Raw genomic sequence first — 27,445 nt, 5'->3', positions numbered from 1 at the left:
ACCGTATACAATTGAAATCCAGTTTTCGTATTTCGTTTTATTTTGCTACCGGACATTTTAATCTCAAACACGGGACCGAAGAATAACCGTAACATCGAGTGCAATAGGCCAAGTGGCCACCAGTTGACGCCAATCGAGCTGCGAAAAGTATCCTCTTCGAGGTGACTACTTTCAATCACATCACAGTCAGGTAATTATAAAAAAACAATACTACGATTTTTAAGCTGAAGGCATCTGGACATCTGATTAGATAAATATCCTGAAATTAATTTCGTAGGCCCATGACGAGTATTTTACGTAAATTGTTCATTTCAGTTGGTTGAAAGTAAATTTAAAAAAAATTAACTTTGTAACGATACGAGTTTATCGTACTGCAACCACAGTTGTACTGTGGTACATCGTTACCTAGCTTTACTACCTATCTAGTAATAATAAATTACTTTTACGTGGTAAAGTCTGTTAATAAAAGTGTCATTAAACATTAATATTTGTGCATTACACATTTGGTCAAATAATATATAAATGTACATAGGTTCATTGTTTATATATTTTACTAGCTTTACTAATTTATTAGCATAAGTACTAAACTATTGGTTTTGTGGTTTGGAATATCACGTGGACATTCGAGTTCCGGTTTTATAGTTTTAGGTAAGATACCAATTTAATTTCTATTTCTAATTTTATTTACTCGTTTGTGTTATAGAAAACTCTGTATCTAAATAATACATAGAATGTTTCACCATACGAAAAATTCACCCTCCTTTTATCATTATTAACATTTAATTTATTCAAATTATAGTTTTCGGTGCGTTTTAAAATAGTAACTTACTAACCATATTTTTATATATTATAGGTACTTAGAAATGTTATACCATTTAAAGGTTTTTTTAAAAATAATATCCACCGTATTTCCTGTATATTTATAAATACTTAATTTTTGAAAATGTTGATGCACCTGAATCAAAATTAAGATGAGTAATTTCTTCGGTTTTAAATTGTATAATATATTAATAATAATAATCCTTATCAATGGTTTTACTTAAAAAAACAAAGTACATATAATATTAACTATTAAGACGTATACCTACTTCAAGAATTTTACAAATTTTATAAATGGGTTTAAAGTATTAACATTTTAATCTCATTACAAGTCTTATTTAAAATATCATTATATAATACAATATATGTATTATCATTCAAAATAAATATTAAAACTATACATATGTATCTCTTGAATAATGAAAAATAACACAGTTGACCTGTGTCTTATTTTACAGTTTTATTGTTATTTGTAATAGAGAAGAGAATTTAATTTATGGTTGAGTTTTCTGTATTTATGTATCATAAAAAAACCATACTTTAAATATCACAACTTTTTCTTATTTCATAAAGATATATTTATGTATATATATATTTGATTAAATTAAAAAAAGTTCACAATACCTCCCTGAGTAACGAATAATTTTAAATTCAATAAATTAATAAAAAGTTATTTTTCTTAATTTTTCTATAAATAATTTAAAATTCTCATGAAACAAAAAAAAAAAATTCTAACTGCATTGAGATATATTCATGATAACATTTTTAAGTTTAATTGAATTACACAATTTAATTATCAATGAATTATTTATGTCATATTTATATTAAATATACCTGAAACCAAACAGTATTTGCCATCGTAATATAATAATAAATTATGAAGTTAAAAAAAGTTTTTCTCATGGTAGTCAATTAGTATTATATATTCGAAGTGTTATTGTATAATATCAATTCACCATGTATCAGAAGACATGATTCTCTAAAAATAGTTATCATAATTTTTAAATGTTTAAATATAAACACCTGCATAAATATTTGGAAAAAAATATATTGGTACATTATAAAATTGGTTTACATGGTTGCTTTTTTTTATATATAAATGGGTCAATATAATAGCGGGTAGTATTAATTACAAATAAAAAATACTCTATAATTAAAATAATATTTTTTTTTTTTTCTGAAGGGCGGTTATAATTTATAATATTATTTATTCAAGCAATATAACGATCAATAATTTATCCCCCATTTCGTAGTCTATAAGTTAAGCTGTAAAGAGCGTTTTATTCATCTTGATATTTATTCTGTTTATTTTATTTTCCATTTAAACATGATTCTGTTGCCTTAATACGTTTACAACTGATGGCATACTTTGAGTAAACAACTTATTTTTCACATAGTTAACGTAAATGGTAAATATATATAAAAAAAAAAAAACGGTAAAGTATGAACAATTTTATAAAAGAAACACAAATTATAGGTATGATAATCTCAATATTTATTTTAAAAAATTATTTAATAATTTAAAAACATAAACTATATTTTTTTGATATTTGTTTTTGATACATTGAAAACATATTAAGTTTATTATTTTAAGTAACCAGACATTGCTGTAAAACGCATTTAAAGCATTTAACGATGACTGATTCTGACGTATTGACTTGCGTAATGAAAGTGTATAAGACATTCATATTCATATTTTGTATTATTATGTAATGGAAAGCTATGTTCTCTTTTTTTGTTCTCATAAAATATTTCTTTACTTTTTTCATCATCATTATTCATTTTACGAATATTTTAGAATGTAAATATTTTTCCCTGACGTCCCAAGAAAAATTATGTTAGAATTGTATTTTGTTAAGCTCTATTTGGCTTACTAATATTATTTGTATTGAAATATGAGTAGTAAATTATCTCAATAGATAGACAAAAGTAGGAAGTACTAGATACATAAATATAGATTGGGAAACATTGTACTTATAAGTTATTTTAAGGAGCGTTAAATTTGAGAAGCCCACACAAGTCTGTGAGATCTTGACAATTGGCCCCCAAAAATATTGATATGCCGCGGTTGCGCCAATGGGAATGATAATATACTACAATATGCATTCGTCAACACACTTTACTTACGGAAAAATGCACACTGTCTATGACCTAAATATTATTATATATTTTGTATCAAATAAAAGTTAATTCAATAAACATACAGCTTTAACGTGCTTTACGATGCACGAGAAGTAGTATTAATATAATATTATTATTTATTAGTATATTATGCTATATAAATTGTGGTCTGTGTCGATTGCAGTCTGTCAATATCCGTTGCAGCACATTGTTATGTTTTACTAGGTATACCTAATGATGGACTTCTATCGGGAATCTGTATAATATTATCAAATTCATTTTCAATACCTTATTTTGTAGATATCATTATTAATAATACTATTTTGAGTACCTATACGTAATTCTGCCAGTGCTTTATAGTAAACGAGTTATGACCAGCCACGCTTGGTTCAAATATTCTGTCTTAGTTCTAGTGGTTGCGTTTAGAATTTCAGATAATATTATTCTTGTTTTTAATCAACGATCGTTATTATTTCGCGACCGCCAATATTATAACTGTTACACATTTCGCCTTCGCGTATGTCAGTTGTACGTGTATGACTGTTTACGTTCATTGGACTGCATTACATTTCCGCAGTCTTCTATTATGGTTTAATACTACGACTATACAGACTTAATAAATACGTCTACTACTACTACCAATTATTATTATAATAATAATATATTCTAAAAGTTTGGACGTCGACTGTCGAGTACGGAGCACACTGCAGTGGCGAGCCTGAGACAATGCCGGAGACTTCTTCACTGACGACGTTATTGTTCTATGCGCGTCCCAATATTTTAATATAATAACATAATTTATTATCATAATTTGCGCCGCCGCACTACCGCGGAGAGATTTTCGCCGGTCGAACGGTCGCCGCGTGTATAACATCAATGACAACAATGACAAATCAGCCTTTATTCATATAGCGTCTTTCAATGGAGAAGGGCCGCGCGGGCTTCGGTGATGCTCGACAGATTTCAAATTTGTTTTTGTTCTATTCATTCATGCGATGACGAACGATCCGTTTAGTGAAAACAACAGAACATTTTGGCCGAATGATGATATTGTGATCGGAACGTGCTCGCGTGTGTTCTGCGTGCGTCCCGTCGTTTCGGATTGACTCGTATATGTACAGTCTTAAATTGCGTTCTTAACACACGTTGTGCATTGAAATGATGGGTGGGTGGGTGGGAGGGGTGGACGTCTTTGAGATACCGAAAATAAACGCGTGTTGCAAATAATGATAAAACAATATTATAATAATGGCGAAGGCATGCGAGACGAAAATAGGTCTGAGTATGTTTAAAAGTTCTCTTATTAGGTCATTCGGGTGAATCCGCATCGCCACTGTAATAAATATTACTATATCCGTCGCTGTAGTATTTAGTTTAGTCCAAAGCCATTGTGACTTTGGTCTTGCAGCTTATACTTTGAATTGTCCTGAACTAATGCGGCATAAAATAATAATTATAGGAATTGGTTCTTTTATCCTATTGAATAATATCTTATTAAGACGTTTAATATATTATCCGATCATACTGATCTAACAACTGTGTATCAAAACAATTTGTTTAGTATTATTATTTAAGATAAGCGTGTTTGAGTGACAATTGTTCAAAGTGTAATATTATATTAACATTGTTGATGCATATAATAACATGGTTGTTAAATAGGTACCTATACATTATACAAAACACTACAATAATATTATATTGTTTAACCTTGTCCGGCAGAGGAAAATAGGAGTATTCTTTGTAAAAAATGTCAGTACCAAAACACTACTAATTGATGCACTCGAGAAGTATATACCTAAGTAATATTATCTTCACTTTATGTAATACGTGTTTCTGAATTTCAGGATAAAAAAGCAAATTAGTTTAAGAAAGTTTAAAACTAAGGATTAAGGAATAAGTATGGATATACGCAAAAAAGTTATTTGTTACTCATATAGTTAACATGAGAAGTAATTTCAAATTTGGTATATTGCAACGATTTTAATCTAAGTACAATAATATTTACATAGATGTATGATAATATTATATGTAGTATTTGTGAATAACAACTTTTAGCCCTCTAGTCATCGATGTACTCATAGAAATTTAACACCAATGGGATGTTTTTAATAGCTGTTCATCAGTATGTTATAGCGATATATATGAAATATTAAAACCTATATACTCGTAAAATACACATTTTTTGGCCAGGAATTTCTGTCTCAAAAGCCAAAACCGACGTTTTAAGCAGGTAGTTATTTTGTTTATTTGTTTTTTATTCCATACCATATATTATATTGTAAATAGCTCCTTCACGGAAATTTGGGTAATTTATTACGTACCTACGGCGGCGTTTGTGCCCCACGGCGATACGCTCGTGAAATGCTTGGCATGCTTAATAATATGCTATACCTTCATTTTGTAGTAGACGATAGGTAAAATGTGTTGATTGGGTCGATGCACGATGTAAATCGATTTAAAAAGTTCACGCTGGCGTCGGTGTGCTCTGTAGCGCAAGCTTGTTGGAGAATATATAGGCTTATAAAATTATATACTACATATAGCATCTTATACCCACATCTACTGGAACACGTACTTTATACGTTTGCCAAAACAACCGTCGTAAAAAAGATCGTAACAAATCGTATAGTGACAGTTTTCCGTGTTATTTTGTTGAACCGCTCAGCCGAGTACTATATCGGCACAATTAAAATAGAAATACAACAATAATATGTTTTGTAGCAATAACAATAATAATATTAGTATGGTATACTAATAGTATGCAAGTATGCTATATGCATAGGCGCAAATAGTGGGGGGAGGGCTTTAGGGGCAAGCCCCCCCAAAAATGGCAATAGTCCCCCCCAAACATTTCCTACATTTTGTTTTAAGCTTATTCAATATTATCAAAGTAAGGCCCTATTAGCCCAATTAGCCCCCCCCCCCTCCCAAATCCCAAACGCTATTTGCGCCTATGGCTATATGGTATGCTATATGGTATAATCATTGTTAGCCATACACCGATTGAACCATAGGTACATACATGTATGTATATTAAATACAATTATAATATACAAGTATACAACAGGAAAAATAACGAAATTCAAACTTTGGGTCGAATACAAACCCAAAATGTAAATGTTTTTAGGAGTGGGTATAATGACTGTATTATCTTATATCTATATGACTATATTATTTATTTACTTGATAAATTATTAACTAATCATTTTCGGTGGTATAAGTAAACGAACACAATCAAGTCGAAATGTGTTTTTTTTAAATTGTATACAATAAAAAAAGAGAATACAATTTATTTTAATAGCTTAAATATATTGTTCTATGTAATTCAATTATACCGTTTCTTCGTTTCGTCTGGTATATACACGGCTCGTTATTTTTTACCCTCGGTGTAGAAATGCAGAATGGAATATATATAAATAGATAAAAATTCAAGATCGTTTTATTTTTGGGAAAATGTGATCATTAAAATAAAATACAAAAATACAATCCGCAAATATCATATTACTTTTGACTTAATAAAATAGTTCCAACGTTAGAAATTTAGAATTATATACTCGAAGCAGTATTAATGTCTGATTTACTCAATACTTATGTTTGCATTTAGGTTCTATATCATATATTCCTATACCAAATACCATAAAAAACCTCGTACACAGTGCTCTAAGCTGTGGAAAACTTATCTATAAGGGATAGAAAACCTTCTCTGGATAACTAATATCAGGGTTCCCCCGACCACGTTGCCAAAACCTATAACATCTATATTATTATATTATTAAAATTATGATTTATATTTTAATAGTACTATCTACTGCAACGTAATGGACTTAAAAGTTTGAATTTGCAGGACTGTGTTCATAATGATTCAAGTGGCGACAGTGTTTGTGGCGTTATTGGCGGCCACCAGTTGCCAGCAGCTTCTGCAACAGCAGTTCAGCGTAGTCGATCCAAACTCCGGTCAAACAGGATCTGTGGGTTTTATGCCGATGAAAGACGACCGTCGCGCGTCCGAGACGATTCCCGAACGCCGGACATCCGAATCAGCTCCTGAATCGTCATCACCGCAGAGCAGAGATTATTCGGGTGGTCCAGAATTTTACGGTTACAATAACTATCCAGCCAGTTACGGACCACCGAGCTCCAGTTACGGGTCGTCAGGTACAATAAAACGGCTAAATACTTAATACTCACAATATGATTAATAGATACCTTCAGCATTAAGGCAACATTAAAAAACTATCGAGTCTGTAATCCAAAAGTCATAAATAAATTCACTAATAAATAAATATCAAAATCAATAAATTAAAATGATAAATTACAAAATTAAAATCATAGATATAGGTAGTTTGTTTACTTGTCTAAAATAATAATACATAAATGTTAAAGATGAGAAATAATAATCATTGACATTTTTGAGAAAATACATATTGAAATTGTAATCAAAACTTCAAAAGTTGGTATATTGCAATGTTAAACATTTTAATCATAAATTTCCAGACTTGAAAAATATTTTAGATCACGATATTAAGTTTTAGTGCAGTGAAACGCGAATAAGTACCTAGGTAGGTACATTGTACATTTCGTTAGCAACCAGCTGCAGGCTGTCTACTGCAGCAACCACGCAGGCACTTTGTGTCAGTTGTCAGTACAAGGGATTTTCTTTTGATATTCGAGTATATTAATAACAAACCATGTAAAAATAAATAACAGAAACGACCGTCACTCGGGCTCATAATATAGTAGGTAATCACTTATAGTAATATAATATAATGTCAGGTAAAATATAGATAAATCACATACCGAAGTGATGATAGCTTTTCTATTGTGTAATAATTATAAAATATAGTAATAGCCGTGTGTGTTAGTTTTCAGTTATCTAATGCTATCCTTAAACAGTTCAATGAATCTCAGCCCAACATATTTTTTTCAAGCATAGAAAATATAATTCTTATGATATATTATACTAAGTGTATGAGTCCGTAATACATTGTTTTAAGTTTTAACTAAAATATTGGGCTTATATTCTTATATTTTTTTATTGTCTTAAAAGTGAAGACGAATTTAAAATAAATGCAGAATATAAATCACCTATCTACGATGAAATACATAGAGATTTTGTGATTTTTTTTTATGATTAAAAATTGTGTTATTTATGAGTGGAAACACATTGGAACTAAACAATAACAATTTCGTGGAAATATAATACGATATTATGTGAATAAATTAAAACAAGATAATTTAAATGTAAAAATGTATTATATTTACGATCACTTACCTACCACGATCATTTATAATACAATTGGTATACAAATCATAACTGTAAACATACATTAAGAGAAAAATATATATGATTGAAAATATAATATAATACACCAATGAATATATTAACACAATTGTCCTAGAAATATGAACTCTCCCCTAATGACGGATGACAGTCACCATAAAAGATAATATTGTATTGTTATTATTATTATTATTAGTATTTTGTTTCTTCTTAAGGAATGTTGTATTTCTGGGACGGACTAAGTACACAGAAATGCTACAGAAGAGTAATTAGAGTGGTATTGTAAAACAAAATAGGATGCGTCATCGAAAAAAAATAACAAAACCTAACTAGAACAAACGAGATAAACACAAATGATTTTGTGTGTATTGTCTACATTTATGTAAATACAAATTTTTTTTCGTAAATCAAAGAATTTCACTGCGATCGATAATAAAAAACATAAATTAATTAGTAGGTATATAATATACGATCCACACCGATTCACAGGAGGGAAAGTTTTAATTATTTGTTTTCAGATTGCTAAAACATGTATTTTATTTATTGGTTCGAATAAACAATAACTATTTAGAATCAAAAAAGCTTCTATTCAATCCTACTGTTTACACGTGTAATCAATGACTGAATGGAGTGACCTCGAGGAACAGCGTGCTATAAAAAACGTATTAAATATTTGAAATACTACAGCTCGTAGAAAATCATCAAGTCAAAAATTGGAATATTGAGATTATTATTAAATCAATTTTATTACATTACAAATTCCGAAATGCTTAAAAAAACATAGTATAATGTCCATACAATTTCAATAGAGAAGACCGCAAGGCTAATATATTAGACTATAGTCACACTTTTCATGAATATTTTTTCCACCGACTTAATTCTGTTTTAAAAATGTTCAATTGCAGTACCTATATATTTCCATAACTATGGATTATAGCTTCTAAAGAGTACTCAATAATCGTCTTGATGATAAACCAACGTAAGTGCAAAAATTAAAAAAAATATTTGTGTCGAAGTACGGGCTTTGTAACACAGACTTTTGGAGTGTTTACACAATCGCTAAAATAAATCGTCCTTAAAATGTATAACATACATTAGAGACATATAGATTAATCATTTTATAATATAAAATATTTTCATTAAAAGTGTTAATTTGAAACTGTTCATAAATAATTACCGTTTTTAAAATATAAAAATATTACATAATATTCCTCTCTGATAATAACTCTGAAAATAACTTGCATTAAATAACTATCGTTTCTTATGTAGGTACTATTTATTGTAACATTTAATGATTGATAGAACTAAAAATAATCTGTGAAACTAATCTTCACCCATCATCCGAATCATATAATTATGACAAATACTCGTATCAATTTGTCTCAAATTATCTACATCAATAAGCCTAAAGGATTCATTTTTTTTTATGAAATGGCTTGTTTGAAATAAAGTTTGGTTTTTAATTTCCACAGTTATTTTATCATTTAGTTATAGATTCGTCTTTATTTTGGTAACTTGTTATTGATATACCTACAAGAAAATAGAGTTTTTTATTCACCTAAAAAATGATTTGAACACGTGAAGGGATTTAATCACACGCAATTTTAGTTTTATGTGTGATAAAGGATTATATCATAATATGTTTGATGCATAGGCGATAGGCGCCAGGCGGTATTGTATCGTGGCCAACAACGGTTTTGAAACTCGAATTCGATGTGTGTTAACTTATCTTTATAGCTGACTTGACCCGGTTTCCCCTCATTTTAGATTCTGAGGGGATAAATGTATTGATTATAAAATTATGCATTTTATAATAAAAAAAACATTCGTGGGGACTTGACATTATTAAGTATACACTTATATTTTACTAAAAGGAATACAATTTTTAAAATATTTAAACGGTTTTTAACTATTAACTATTTATATTTTATACCGCATCTCTAATAGTAAAATTAATTACTACGATAGCAATATAATTTATATGATAATAATATAACATACGCTTAATAATATGAGCTGAAAGGCAGTCCCCATTTGGCCGTTTAGAATCCCTTTTCATATGCAATGATTTATCATTGAATTTAAATTTAATACATCTATTACAGTGACGAGTGACTTAATGATAATGTGCACTCGACTACCATATTGTACAAGATTGATACGTAGATTTTAAAACGGTTTGTTGAACTTCACAAAATAATGCATAATGCGTAATACATAATTAGTTATAATTTAATATTTTTTACATATTATTTATACATTATTTATTTATTTATAACATTTCTAATAATTGAAATATTCCATGGGTACATTATTAGGCTATCATTATTATTTATTAAATAAAAAACAAAATTTAAATGTGAGATTATTAGTATGAAAAATAACTACAATTTTAATCAATTTTAGAAATAACTTTTGAACCATCTGCGCCAGCTGACAACCCGTCGAGTGCTTATTCCAGTCCAGGTTACAGTCCATCATACTATCCTGGATATGGAGAAGATACGAAAAAAAGAAAACCCAGTTATGCAACACCCTACTATCCACGTATGTAAATTAATTTAAGCAAATTCAAATTTAAGTTATACATTTATGGTTGCAGTAATATAATATATGTACAGATAAAACTAAAACCTGTGAAAGTTCAATATTTCTGATAAAATATGAAGGTACTGAGTAATGACTAATACTGAATAAGTAACTCTCCTATATCATATTATAAAATTGATCATTTTGATTTTTATAATTCGTTTCAGCTTCAATTATTTAAAGTTAAACATTATAATGATTAGTGTTTTAAATCTATCATTTGCTATAGTCTTCTACTTACAAATTTGATATTAAATAACATTTAATGACGATATTAAAGTCTTAAATGGATTACCCTTTAAGTCCATAAATCATTGTCCTTTGGGACGTCAAAAAAATTATGTGTGCATACATATTGTATAATAATATTATAATATAATATATAAATATTTATAGTGTGGTTATTATTTTTTCTTTAACGAAAGGCATTAGAGTATTTGACACATTTTTCTTTTGTTAAAAATGGTGTTACTAACAAATAATGATTATGGTATTAAATTGCTCTGAAAATAATTTACTTTTTTCTATAACATATTATAATTTTATAAAAATAATACCTACATGATTCTCGAATGCATTATAAACTAGTAGAATAATAATATATTAGAAATCTGTTAAATGTAATATAATTTTATAAATATTACAATTTCGGATTATTATTTTGAAAAATAATATGACGTCATAAAATAAAACCAATAAATACAACTTTTGGTTATTTGCATATTTTTAACGTAGCTTATAGTACAATAATACGATATGACAAGACGTTTTATGCTTAAAATAAATCTGAATTTGAAATAAAAATCGTATTTAATTAAAAAAATGAAATTATGTAAGTACAAAATTATTATTTTTATTCGTCCAAATTAATGTTGTAAGGTGATTGGATTTATGTTAAGCAGAATAAATAACATTTTTATGCAGATAAAATTGTATAAAAGCCCATAGTTAAATGTATAACTTTCACGAGTCTTGGCATGAGCTCCTTTTTATGCGCCGTTATTACAGTATAGTGGGTATAATTTATGTGCGATTTATTCAAAACAAATTAATTATAATACTCAGCTATGAGGTTTATTTACCGAAGTACGTAACGATATAAGAAGAGGACGCCACCCATGCGTTTGTTGTTTCTATCTTACAAACGTACGACATGGTTAATTTTCGTTCACTAGTTTCAATAGTGTGCTGTTAGCTATTAGTTTTAGTATTACAGTGAATTTACCTACATATTCTCAAACTTTTAGGTAAGAACATTATCAGATAATGTCGGATTCTGTACTTAAGTGTCAGAAATTGTTTTGATATTTTAATTTTCAAGCAACATATGGGTATGTGAAAAATCATAAATTAAATATACTTATTTCTCGCTTGAAAATTAAAATATCGAGTAAAAATTGACGCTTAAGCATAGATAATGTTCTTACCCAAAAATTTGATAATATGTCAATTCACTCTAATATCAAAACTAACAGAACTCTATTGAAACTAGTGAACAACAATTTGCTACGTTCTACGTGTGTAAGACGGAGATAACAAATTCATGGGTTGGGTCATCTGAAGGAAAATCTAAACCTAAATAGTATAATATTTTAAACTCTCTATGAAATCAACTAGGTACGAAAGCATATATTTATATAGAACGTACTATATAAGGGCATAATATGGTTGTAGTGTTTGTGTTTGTCTTCCGATGCTCCGTTTATTATAAATGTCTATAAAGTGTTCTCAATAATAATATGATCAAACATTTAGTGAGTAAACAGACTTAAATACAAAGTATACAACATACTCAGTTTATTAGACAGTGTATATTACTAAGTTATTACAAAGTAGACTATAATATGCGTATATACGATTGACGGTATTTATATATTTTTTACTGAAAGTATCACTGCACTTCACTATGGTCTATAATATTTATGAGCTCATTTGACATTTTACGATTATATTGCTAAACAACGCAGTGAAACGCCGTCGATAGCCTTTAACGTGTAAAGGGACTGGAAAATAAAATATAAAAATCGTGAGAGAAATATGACTTTTCATTTTACGTAGGTGTGTGGATGAAAAATACAATATTGCATGCATAAACGCTTATTATTGAGTAAACGAGCGCGCGAACACTGCGCAGCCAATAAAGGCAGTTACCAGCAATTTGTAACGAATTTCAAAGGTGCGTGAAAAATGATATTTTTGTACGGCTGCATCGGAGTAGACGACAACGCACATAAATCATGTTGTACGCATAAAAATATTATTACACTATACAGTATACATATTAATATAATAATAATATTATACATTTTGTAAGTCCACGGTCGACTGATCGATTCAGACATTCACGATGATTTACCGTGACTTACGCGCGTGTGTGTGTGTGTGTGTGTGTGTGTGTGTGAGTCGATGGCTGGAATGAAGGGTAGTGTATTAATATTATATTAGTATAAAAATATTATAGGTATGCTATCGACGTCATCGTAGGAAAGAGAAATCTGTAGGGTCCCCGAGCACCGCGACCGTGCTCCATCAATTTAATTAACTCCCATTGTATAATATTATTATGTCTGTAACGCGTATAGTTTGGCCGGTCCAATTATAACGTACCCGCACGGGATCGAAACAACAATGTATAAATTATTATTATTATTACCTACGTACGTACGTATAGGCACCTACAACATATATAATATAATATATCTATTTGCGATAAAAACAAAAATGAAAAACAAAAGCAATAGTGATAATTTGATTAACCGTTGGTGGCAAGCTTAGCGTCACACGCACATACTCGGGCCATACATGATACGTGTACGATATAAGTTCGTATACTCGGATATCGTCTAATTTATGATGATGATAATAATAATATATTAATATTAGTACAATACACGTGCGCCAGTTATGATTTATATTATTATCTTAATACAACATTGGACGGACAGGCGGGAGAAATTTTATTCATACATTTACAATAATGAAATTGATTAAACATTGTCTAACCGAAAACCGGAACACCGACAGACGCGCCGCCGCGGCTGTCGACGCTTAAAAAAATATCGTTTAAGACAATAATACGATATTATAATATGATATTTTATTGTAAGCATTCATCACATGATCATATATTCAACGTCAGTTCATAATATAATTATTATAATACATATTATTATTGAAGGTGAAGGCGCGTGCACGTTATCAGTTTATATTAAAAAAAATGTCAGAGACGTATAGGCGCATTGGCTGATGTGTTTTATTTTTTATATTTTATGTTTTTATAAACCAAAGACAAAGGCTGAGGCCAGTGAACGGTTTTATATTATAATATAATAACATTATACAACGACTGCAGAGCGCCCGAACAATAATAGTTTTGTAAAGTCACTGCCCAAATCCAAGGGCGTAATCACACCTGCCGATTAATTCCGTGGGCAAAAGTTCTGGTTCTTTCGCTGACATTTCACTATTTAAGCGTCGGTTACGTGCCGGATATTAACGTCATGCCACCTCAGTTTCTATTGTCCTATAATCCGAATAAACACACCACACTGGAGTATAATAATATAATATAAATACCTTGCCTCCCACTCGGCGAGCCTCGGAAGTTTCGAACTTATTTAAATGAATTCATCGTCAACGCTATAATTAAAGTGCATATTACTTATATAGGTGAGTTTATATTAGGTTCCCCATTTAGCTTATTTCATCGGCTCAATTCAAGATTCTCGTCCATTTGCTAGCGTCTCAAAATTGCACGGCCACTAATCCGACTTTGTATATTACTTGTAATTGAATTAAGTTTCACTTGGTTTCATCGTCATACGCATTTACCAGAAACTCAAAGTTGGCGCACCATAAATTAAAATAATTACAGTATCATATTATGTACATATTCAAAGCAAAATTATACGAATCATCTCAACATAGGTAGCTACAACCTACGTCATAATATAATATATTATATCATATACCTATCTTAAAGTTGTACTCGGCCAATAATAATTATGGGCAATTATTACAGTTTACATTTTTTTTATTAAATATATTTGGACATTCCACATTTTTATGATATTTCTGATTCTTGATTTTATATAATATTATTTTGATTGGAAACGAATCGTCAAAAGTTTTTATTACACTTAATATGAAAATAATTACATTTTTAGATATTTTATATAATAAATGATAATATGGTTGATATGATTTTGACATTTTAGTGATTCTGTTACATGATAAATTATACTTGGAGTACCTACATTAGTCACCACCTTAATACCTATATCGCATTATATTATTATAGTAAATTATTAAATTCGATCGAACAATTCACGTTTACTCTTAATAAAAACATGATTATAAAATATATTTAAGTATAAAATCTGTAAAAGTTTTATTATTATTAAAAATGTAAATATATATAAATATCAATGTTTATTTTAAATTAAAATCGTAATTTGAGCAAAGAATACTTATAGTTGGTAGCTGGAACATATATAGTATAAAAATCGACTTACAAAAATCTTCTTGTATCAACACTGATTCTGTATTTAAAAATTAATAATTAATAATTAAATCCACTATTTAACAAAATTTTTTTCAAGTTCAAAATAATAGCATGTATTTTAAGTAGATACCAAGGCATTTGAAATGCTCTATAAACGAGCTTATAGCGTATCGTTTCCATTTTGTAACAAAAAAAAAAAAATATCAAGGAAAATCTGACTAATTTATTCAGTCGCAAATATAAAATATAGTTAAATATTATAATTCAAACATTTGCAAGTCAATTGATATTATTATTATTGACATTTTTTTTATTACTTGGTGTATTTACAGTTATTAAAAAAAGCAACTTATTAATTAAGATCTGGGTAAGATTAATTTAGTGAAAGTCTCATCGTAAATTCAAAATTAATTTTTATTTATTAAATTACGAGTTATAGTAATTATTCATCAAACAAGATCCTAGTTTTACTATTAACCTATATTAAATAGTTGATAGTCTTAATAGTATAAGCGCTTATTATGAATTAAAACAATTGGTGATGTACTGATGTAGATTGACATACTTTATTAAAGTTTTGGGTAGAGCTTTTAATAATGAATATACAATATTGCAATGATGTGTTACTTAATATTTTCAATTCTACCTCCTGTTATGATTTAAAAAGCCAAATTTACTAAGACAATTATAGATAGGTACCTTGGTATTTAGGTATATAAAAATCATTTGTAAATAGAATCAAAATCATCAACCATCAAATATCACAATACTTTATAGATATTAGCGAGGTGTTTCAGGGTGTGAGTTTTAAAACTATTTTAACGATTTAACTTTATAATTAATGAATTCTTATTAAAAATAAAATAATTCGGTTCGATTGGTTTTCGTTTGTCAGCGTTGTTATTTATCCATGAGGTGCACAAATAATATCAATGAGCTGCAGGGATATATCTCAATACACAATGAATTTCAATAAAATCTCAAAAAAAAATCTATAAATAGAAACAAATACAACAATGACCGTTAAAATTAACCATTGCAGCCACGTCGGTGTCCTGTCCGTCGCCGTTCACCAACAACATACTGACCGACCTGCTGAAGACGGGAAGCACAGCCAAGTTCGGCCTGGTCAAGTCCGTGGTGGCGGCCATAGCCACTCTGTTCCTGGCCAAGATACCCATACTGTTGGCCGTTAAGGCGCTCATGCTCAAGCTGTTCGTCGTGCCGCTGGCTGTGGTCGTCCTTTCGCTGCCCGTGCTAATTCCCGCAGCCCTCCTGTTGCAGCCGCTATGGAAGCGGTGGAAGGAGTTTGTCGGCCTTGACACGTCATCCAAACAGCCGCAGATGGTGATGATGATGCCGGCCACGGATTCCACAAAGCCTGCCAACGACACATCCGCGACGCCCGCGGCCACCAGGGCACTGGAGAACAACCTGGAGAGTGTGCTCAGCAACCTGCTTGAGTCCGAGAGGTGCATGGAACGGCTGGCTTGTCAGCTAGGCGTCAGGGACGCCAGATCCGAGTACAAGCAACAGGTGTCCTGGTAAGTTCGATAGTTGTAATGTGTGTGTGTGTATAAATATACATACATATATTATATATATATATATATTTTAATGTTATTATATGAAATCCGGTAGCTCAGTTAGGTCGTCATCATAATACCATATAGGCACATTACCAGGGCTACCAAGGTTTGATATTATATTTATAGATTTTGACATTTTGGATTCGGTACAATTTTGGTCTATACATTCACACCTATAGTTTAATATAAAAAATACAATTATAAATATTACTTAAAATTAATATAAAAATACTAATATATTTAAAAAAATCAAAATATTTTTGTAACTCTATGAATAATCACGCGAAATATTATTTAACTATATTTTAATTGGTTTTAATAATAAATTGTATATTTCTTAGGATCAGTTATTTAGAAATAACTGTCTGAGTCGTTAAATAAGATTAATTATTCCATAGCAATAAATGACTGAAGTAAAAAACATTTTTTTAAAACTAAAAGCCACCCCTAACCCGTTAAAACCTAAAATACATTTGTATAAATTATTTTAATTAAATGCCAACTTAAGTTATGCATATTTTAATACGTATAATATGTTTAGATTATAATATGTATTTACTATTCCGAGATTCTTATCAGGGTGTGTAATTATTTTAAATAGCCCACGACTACAACACTAAAACCAATGGACTATGGTTTATATTTTAGGACCTTAATTACATTATTCTTCATACTATATAGGCTACAGAAGTAAATTGTGTATAATATGTTTTGACCTTAATTACATGTTGTTTAGCTGTTTTTTTTATATATACGGTACTTGGTAAAATATAATATTTAATTGTTAAATAGTAAAACGTACTCCGTTTGAATACGAAACAGGCAACACAAATTACCTACTTCTCTAGTGATATTTTTTTTTCATTTCCACTTTCTAAAATATTGTATTTACATTTAGAATTTTTCAATGTAAAATAATATTAAATTTCAGCACGGTTTTTTCTATTATATTTAATGCAAATACTGTTGAAAACACGTACAAGCGATGATTTTTTTTTTTATTTCAACAAAACCATATTACTTACTATAAATGTACAACGCAATGTTTAAATATTTATGACAGTTTCTTTTTGATGTTTCAGATACATTATTTTAAATTATCAAAATAAAAAGGGGGATTTAAATGAAAACTCAACAAAATAATATTACGATAAATAACATATTATTTTAATAAACAGGAAAACTAAAAAGCTCAGACACCTAATCGTCTTAAAGTATAATCAATAATTATTTGATTGTCACAGCTACTGCATTCCCTTGATGGCTGAAATATATTAGATTTGACAAAGGCTTATACGTCACTGAGTGGTGTAGTTAAAAAAAACGTCACGTATTAACTGTATATTATTGAAATCGATCATGTGTACCTAAATTATATTAAATTTAACAATAATTAATATTAATTTCTGCAATATTCATTCATGTTTAATATTATTTCTCAATGTGGAAAAGGAATTTATTATTACATAAAGACTAAATAAATAAATTCAGAGATTCATAATTTAAAAAAGTTATAGCGATGACGTACAATATTTCAATATTATTTCAATTACTATCTATCGTAATTACTTTATGTACTTTTGTCAACTTAATATTTAAAATTTAAAACTAACAAGCGGCTAGTTACTATGAATAATAATAGTATTGTTATAAATAGATTATACACCGAATATTTGTGTTCGTTACCATCATTGATGCATGTATGCTTAAAATGTATGTGATGCAATAATTATTAAGGATGAGTTATTGATATAATATTTTATTTAGTAAGAATTTACTCATTATTCGTTACCATGTCAGCACTCTCCATCGGTATGATGTTTTGGAATAACTTATTTATTTTACTTTTTTCAATAAAAAAAATAAAATTATGAGCACACGGCGATTTATATATGCAATTTAGCTACACTACTGTCATGTCTCTATTTTTTGGCACTGCATACAAAATAATTATTTTTAGCCTATTTTTTTTTTTAATCTATTTCAATCATTACTACAATATTTGGTAAATCACTGTAACTTAATATTAGGCACATCTGAAGTTACCGATAGTTTATGGACTCTTTGAAAATCCAAAATAATCTGTAGATATGGTTTTGTATGAAGAAAATACAGCTGACGTGCACGTAGAGTATTACGTCTTAACTCTACCACGAGGTCAATGCTAGTCTGGTGAAGGGTATCTCGAGTGGTCATTTTTTCAGACTTAAGCCCTTCCATGTATATATTGGTTTGGGATTAGCTTCGTTTCGGCCGTTTAGGGTACACATCGTGGCTAGGTATACAGAGTTGAAAAAAATAGAAATTTATGAATAACTCTGAATATTTAACACATATTATATACATTTTAAATATACTATATTTTTATTTTTAAGTCAAATGTTAAAGGAAAAATGTGGGCAAGTGGATGTCGCTCTGCTGTACAGTAGGTTACAAGTGGATCACTGTATATTGGATGGTATTAAATTTAAATTCAATGACATAATATCATTGTATAAGAAAAAGTATTAGAGATAGTATGTCAGTCTAGGTATAAGACATATTATATACTTATATCTATGGTATTAAAACAAATTCACCTATATTAAATTCCAAATTAATCATATCACAATATCCATCAGGTACTTATAACGCGTAATACATCAACAACAAACCGTGATACTATCATAGATATATAATAGTATACTTTAGAAGTTTCAAATACCCACCAATAATATTATACAATCACAACAAAATAACTAAAATAGCTATTCTAGGTTTTTTAATATGTAATTTCGTCCAAATTTGAACTTAAAATGACTATAAAAATAAACTGTGCTTATGTATTTTTAGAGTTTTTGGTAACAGAATTAACTACTTACGTAGAATCTTGTTTTAAATTTTCAATTCTTAGATATAAAGACACTTTATAAATTTTTAACTACAAAATAATTATTTAACTTTAAATTTGATACATTATGTTAAAATTCGATCTTTAAATGCTTATAAAAGAGCCTATGTATTTTTAGTATTTTTCAACTGCTATTGTAACAATATATCAGGAGCCTTGTATTAAATTTTTAGACATTTTGGCCCAACAGATAAAATTTTATTGATATTCATAGAAAAAAAAAAAATTGAAATATGAAATTGTCCGTAAACAGTTTAAAACAAATCAAAATATTTTGACCATTTTATTGTGTATATAAAATACTAATATAAACATTCAGTCAAAATGTCATGTATCTATGGTCATTTGTTTTAAAGTTACACCAAAAACCAATTTTGTGTAAAAATTCCCGTTTTTCCTTAATTTTTCTTTTGTTTGTAATGGCGCTTTTGAAAATGAATGTGAATTTTAAATTTTGACCTTCCCAATGTACCAACAATATTCACTTTCCCATAAAAAAAAATACTGAAGTTGAAAATCGAAGCATTATTTCGAATATTTCTTGTGTACAGACACAAATATTTAAAAATTTAAAAATTAAATAAAAAAAAACACACATCATTGTAGAATCAATACATTCATCGTTCCACTCAAAATCTAAAATAAGAAAATAATGACTAAAATTTAAATCATAAATTTCAATTTTCATAATATATGACGTATACTATTAATACTATAAAGTTCGTTTCATGTTAAAAAATATGTGTAATTATAATAATATAAATTCATGACGTGAAAGTAAAGTTTTGTAAATCAAAGAATGTCTTAGATGAATGCGTTTTGATGATTTTATAATAATGATAATAATATTACATTTGAATAGGAAACACTTTTTGGTTAATAATTCTTTAAAAATTTAGGTATTTGTAATATACACACTCAGACACAGTTACACACATGACGGGTACAATTTGTACTTTCCTTAAATTTGTTTTTAGACGTACGATATATAAAAACCCTGTGGGAAATAAAGATGATAATATGTACCAAGAATACTAGACAGTTTTAATGAAACTTTCACTCGATACTAATTAAAATTGTAAAATTTAATCATTAAATTAGGTATTATGAACTAATTTTCGTTTGAATTTTGTGATTTATAGCCGTGTATAATTGATGACGTTTTACTTTTTTATTTTACTATATATTGATAACAACGATTTATTATATAGGTAAAATTTATTATTACATCGAGCCGTATGTTTTATTTTCTTACTTTTTTTTTTTACAAACAATATCAATCACCATTAGCACATTATAGACATGTATTTACTGCTGTATACACCCGTATATAGAACCGAACCATTTCTAATTCGAAATTATAGTAACTATGACGGCTGCATAGGAAATCCTATACCATTCTGATAATTAAATAAATTCTACTGTCGGTAGAAAATCGTCTTTTATAATCGGAGGAAGAACCTCCCGACGAGTGCCACACAGCATGTTTTGTTGTCGAATGAGTTTTCACTTTTATAGTTATCCTATGGCTTGCACTGTTTGGATTCGTTGGTGACATTTTGACATTGTATTTTTTTTTTTTTTTAATAAAGATGTCGATGATTTTTGTTCCATATTTAAAATCTTGTCATTAAAATATAACATCGATATTTACCGGCAATTTTAAATAATGCACAAGTAGTAAAAAATGTTACCACTTCGGCTACAATAAAAAAATTGTTTTAATGTACATAGACGACACGACGTATGATTGTGTTAACATTTCATTAATTCGAAGCATTTTGAAACGCAATGAGAATAATAATATTAAATATTAAAAATGAATAATCACCATACATATTTATCACAATTGAACTACGTTCATTTTTTAATCTTGTAATAGGTACTTAAAGAAACGATTTATTCGTTAAAACCCATTGTGTGAATGTGTGATTATTGACATATTATTATGATATATCGTGAAAGTTATAAACAAGAGAGATAGTTTGATTTTCATGAAATTACTTCAAAGTTTAATTTTATAGATTATTATTTTTTTTAAATAATAATATGAATTGTTTATGTTACATCATTTAGAATTAACTTCGTATTTTAAATAACCTCTCATTTATTAAAAAAAATCCAATAGAAAATATTAAATTTATTCAAACTTGAATCTCAAGCTTAAATAAATATGCGATGTATAAAATTGGACACTTTCAAAGACATCGAATAATAAAACAACGTGTCAAGATGAGAATTTAAAGTGAGAAATGTTTATATGTTATAAGCCTTTTCTTTAATGTATTTGATACAATAATTATAATAGAGCTGCGTAAAAATGTCTTGATAAGAATAAATTAAATATTAGGTAGCTAAAAAAGCAGAATAACATTCATATTATGTGAGTATGTAAATTATTCTGTATGATATCTGCTATAGTATCTTTACGCATTTGTCTTGTTTTTCTTGAACAATAATTGTTAACTATTTAATTTTCTAATAGTTGTATTAAGATTAAAATCTTTAAAATAATAATTTAATAATATAGTCACAAAATAAACTGAATTATAAAGAAAAATCAAATATGATAATATATTCACTTGATATATTTTATTAAATATATATATAAGAAGAAGTTAATTATGCTTAGGGTGAAGATAATTTAATCATAATAGAGTTTTAAAAGAGAAATACGTCGTAATATCTTCATAACTTTAAAAGTGAATTTTAAGGACATAATATAATATATTGTGTACTTGATTGAAAGAGAAAAGTTATTATTTAATTATTTTTAAGCATGCTGAGTTGACAATATCCGAATGAATAGTAGATACTTTTTAAGGTATATATATTATGTATATACAAAGTGATTTAAACAAAGCATCTAACGTGGTGAATTATGGCTAATCTAGTAAATCTGCATGACAAGTGACGAGTTATTTTTGTGTATTTCCATGATCGATAACATTAGTGAAAGTCCACAAAATGGTTACAAATTTCTTTTTAAAATTTAAAAAGTACCTTCGAAATACCGTTCAAATGTACCTATTAACGGTAACTATAATTTATTTTGTTTTTAAGCTAAATAATTTCTAAAAACTGTTTAGCCGTATAGGAGAAATTCAATAAATCTACGTTATATATAGTTATAGTAAGTATTATAATATATTTGTTGAATATTTATTGACTAAAATCATCTTAAATTTCTAAATTTTGAATCTTAGTGTGCTTCCATTGGTTTACAAAATCTTAAATGAACTATATCGCATTGTATTTGGTTTATTTGTATGATAAAAACATAATATGCCAAACAATTATTTTTTTTTATAACTTGAACAAAAAGAAAAAAAACTAATCTAATTAATATTTTTGTACACTATAAACCAATAATTTTTTCATGAACTCAAATTGTATGATAACTTAATTTTTATGATCCCCTTGGGTGGTGACTGGTAGCGGGTGTTTAATTTAGTTAAAACTCTCATACCTTATATTCATCGATCACCACACATTATATTATTGTACCAATTAATATATTATAGAGTGGTTTGGGTCAATAAATAATTGTCCCAACTAACCTCTAATGTGAATATAGATATTTATTTAATCGTGAAATGTATCTAATATCTAATGTCCGAATACTCGAACTACCAATAAATTACTACAATAGTTCCAGCTAATTGGATTTTCTAGTTATCTGAAAGCCATTAATAGAGAAGTGCAATCCAGCAGAACCTTTTAAATAGCTTAATTCTATAGTTGAAACACAATGGTCTGGCTTCACTGTCTCAATACTAACGAATTTTTTATACATTGACCATCAATGTTTTCAATGTAATTGTATAACTGTAGACACAATGTGTATGTCATATACAGTGATAACTTATTTAACAATAATAAAAACTAAATCAAGACATAATAATATTATGATTGAAATTATTTTGTAAAACTTGTTTAAATCAAAACTTCATGTTTGAAATAAATAAATAAATAAATTAATTAAACTCTTGATTCGATTGGTTAAAGTTAAATAATTCGGGGAGGGGGGAATTAGTATCCTATAACATAAAATACCTAATATAAAAAATACATACGTTTATCTATTTGGTAAACATACACACACACACACACACACACACACACACACACACACACACACACACACACACACACACACACACACACACACACACACACACACACACACACACACACACACACACACACACACACACACACACACACACATACACACTTACTGTTAAAACACTTTAAACATTTATATTTCCCTGTCCCCGAATACATTAAAGATACCTAATAAATTGTATAAATTATAAAACTGAATGAATTCTGTTATGATTAAAAATTATAATGGTTGATATGTGAAAAAAAAATCAATAAGTATAATATATTATACGATATACCTTTATTTATTAGGTTACATAGAAATGAGTTATAGCTTTAACTTGTAATATTTAACATTATTGCATTATGCATAGCTTATATAGTATCTATTGTTATTCTAATATTCTGTATTAAATTTTTTAGACAGTAGGACGTAGGTGGTAAGATAATATAATTATATATAAATTGTAAGGAATAAAAACAAAAATTACTGTTAATGAAATAATTAGAATTATAGTTAAAAGCTAAATAATATAATGAAAAACATATTTAATTTATGAGAAGAAAATATAATTGTGGCAAGTACCTATTTGTAAATTGATCAGTGACACATAAAACTATAAAAGACAAAATAATGGAGAAGATAGGGATGTGAAATATAAATATTGAATATTACTATATTGGTACGTGGAGTATACGATAGTAATTAGTAATATATTGTTAGTTACTATTTAATATTATAAACCACACAAACACATTTTTTTTTTAATTTTGTATTTGTGAGTACCTTTGAAAAGCGGGGTTAGATGTTTCCCAAGCATTGTTCATAGTTTTATTATTAAAAATAATGAAATTATAGAAGAGTCCAATATTTATTTTTTACTGGTGTTGAGTATATTTGCTGTTTTTATATGATTATTGTAAAAGGTTTCTTCGTGTAAAAATAATGTCAAACCACTATAATATCTTCCTAACAAAAACTTATAGATTTTTAGACAATAATTTATTATTTAACTATGTACCTACTTATTTGGTTTAAATAATGACTTTCCATACAGTAAAATAAATTTGAATTTTAAATTAGATGTTAAGTATGCAAAATATGTTTAAACATGCAATCTAAATATCAATGGGGTTTTTCGGTAAAAAAGTTATAATAGGTATACAACATGATAGTACGGTTAACACTGATACAATTTGAATTTTTTAAAACGTAAAAAAAATAAAACTCCATGATTCTCCTAACATAATTCTTGAGTACCTATTTTCATCATTTCTATGATATCTGGTTGGATATATTTTTACTTTTTAATAATTAAATAATTTTAGTCAAAATTGTATAAAATGTATCGTTTATAAAAAATTTTAACTTCAAAATTTCGACATATTCAGTAAAGTGCATCAGTACATGACAGTAATCAAAATTTAACTCATAAAATGCATTCGTTAGAATTAAAAAAAAAATGATGAAGGAATGAATCCTGTTTCAAGTATATAGTCTAGTCATATATAACCTAACCTGACGCTTTATGAAGTTTTGATACATTCCAAATATTATGAATTAAGTAAGTATAAAAGATGTGTAAGTGGCTAACTATAAGTGAAAGAAAAATTTACTTAAGCAAACATATAGGTCATGAAATATTACCTTACGTCAACTATTTTGGAAAATATTGATGTGAAACTGACAGTTAGTTAAAATATCATTTGGGAGGGTGATGTATACAAATCTGAAGTGAGTAAGTATGGTAGAACTGTAGAAGACATCGAAATCAAAATTCAATAACGTATCTACTTAAAAACCAAAATAACCGATTTAATGTTCAGCTTTAATGGAAATGTATCGAAATTACGGGAAATAATATTAGCATGGTTTGAAAATTAAATAAAAATAAATATTTTTGATGGATAATAAATTCGATAACATGGTAATCGCTCAAAACTTGGAGAATAACTCAAATAATAATAGTTTTATAAGTAAGTTTAATGAAAAAAAAAATTTACATTATAGATTGTTGAAAAAAATGAATTTTTTTTTTATATCCACACAGCTGTTAACTTTATTATATTCATCAAATAAAGTTTTTTGTTTAAACGTTTTCACAAAAAAAAAAAACGAGTTGAAATATTTGAGTAAAAAGTTCAAATAATTTGAATACAAACTATATACTTACGTAAATGAATATTTTTAAAACCATTAACGAATAATACTTGGAAGTATTTATATTATGAAGTTTTTTTATTTTTCTCACGAATAATGTAATGCTGACAAGATAACGACTGCAATACGAAACAGTGAAGAATAATAACATAACATAATATAACTACGGAATAGAGGATGAAATATGGAACTAGATAACAAAATAGAATAAATGTTAAATACAACTCAACAGCTTAAAATTGCACAATGAAAGACGTTGCATTTTGAAATTAAGCACTGAAGAAATTAATCTAAAGATAAAATTGAACAACAATGGTTAAAAGTATATAACCACTTAATGTGTTATCTCGAAAAACGCCGTCAGCGTTGTGGGTTGTGGTAAAGAATGAGTAAAAAAAACTTATGCATTTCGTACCTTTGATTTAAAAATAAATTATAAGCATTTAAAACAAATTTAAATAACTTCAACAATATAACAATTCGTATGAATTAATGAAGAGTAAAGTAGAATTAAGTAAAAACAAAACCAGTCAACTCGCTAAAAAGGTTTTTTTTGGTAATAATATCTCGTGGTGAACTTTTAAGTTAAAAATAACCAGCTCAATTTTAATTTATTTATCAAGCTTGAACATTATAACACTATGTAGAGAGCAGCATGTGTGAGAATCCACTTTAGTTCATATTGTCTTCTTGTTTTCCACAGGGTGTTGAAGTTCTTGCAGACGCTCCGCGTAGTTCAGAACAACGAACCGATCAGAGACAAACTAAAGCAGTATCGCGAGGCTTACAACTACGGTACTGAGATGGGGCTTGATACGGGTGAAGATGAAAACCTTGTGAATTCCGTCTGCTCAGAGGTGCGGTATCCCTGTCGAAGTACTCAAAAATCACTGCAGAGAAGCACGAGAGCACTAGTGGACTTTGCCGGGTTCTGATCGTCACGTCAGATTCGTCTCACGTCTATAGTACCTAACTGTTGTACATAATGCTATTACAATGTGTCAATACAGCCGTGATAGATCTATACTCGACGAGAACCACGTGCACCGAAATAATATTCATTCACGTCCGAAGAGGAACAGACGTCATTGTGACCTCGCAAGACAACTCTCAAATCATTTTGTTTGTACGATCAGAGCGATATGATTTGTTCTTTCTTTTCTAATTTATTTTATATCCATTATATTGATTAGTGCGTTATCGCTTAGGTATTATAAGAATATATTGATTTAATAATGCTATATTTAATCATAAAGTTTGAGAAATTTTATTACAATATGAAATTATGTTCAATACTTTAATATAGGTATATCTTCATATTATTATTATTATTATTATTTATTATTATCATAAAAGAAAATTATAAATTACATAAATATACATT

The 27,445-nt window shown here is 28.2% G+C and overlaps 1 protein-coding gene across 1 annotated transcript; it reads left to right on the top strand.

Annotated features, from left to right (window-relative positions):
• Nucleotides 1-627: 627 nt before the first annotated feature.
• LOC100165312 lies at nucleotides 628-27,349 on the top strand. Its single transcript, XM_029489642.1, has 5 exons — nucleotides 628-648; nucleotides 6,785-7,095; nucleotides 10,628-10,768; nucleotides 16,357-16,858; nucleotides 26,765-27,349. Exons 2-5 carry the CDS (start codon nucleotides 6,798-6,800, stop codon nucleotides 26,994-26,996), a joined length of 1,173 nt encoding a protein of 390 aa, XP_029345502.1. The 5' UTR covers nucleotides 628-648; nucleotides 6,785-6,797; the 3' UTR covers nucleotides 26,997-27,349.
• The last annotated feature ends 96 nt before the right edge of the window (nucleotides 27,350-27,445 follow it).

This window comes from Acyrthosiphon pisum, chromosome A2 (assembly GCF_005508785.2).
Source record: "Acyrthosiphon pisum isolate AL4f chromosome A2, pea_aphid_22Mar2018_4r6ur, whole genome shotgun sequence".
NCBI lineage: Eukaryota > Metazoa > Arthropoda > Insecta > Hemiptera > Aphididae > Acyrthosiphon > Acyrthosiphon pisum.
Note: the sequence above shows the minus strand (reverse complement) of the source record. Positions and strands in the feature narration are given on the sequence as shown.

Coding starts and splice junctions, on each gene's coding strand:
- LOC100165312 (XM_029489642.1), top strand. CDS start 6,798: ATGATTCAAGTGGCGACAGTGTTTGTGGCGTTATTGGCGGCCACCAGT. Junction 10,769..16,356: donor TGCAACACCCTACTATCCAC/GTATGTAAATTA, acceptor TAACCATTGCAG/CCACGTCGGTGTCCTGTCCG. Junction 16,859..26,764: donor TACAAGCAACAGGTGTCCTG/GTAAGTTCGATA, acceptor TGTTTTCCACAG/GGTGTTGAAGTTCTTGCAGA.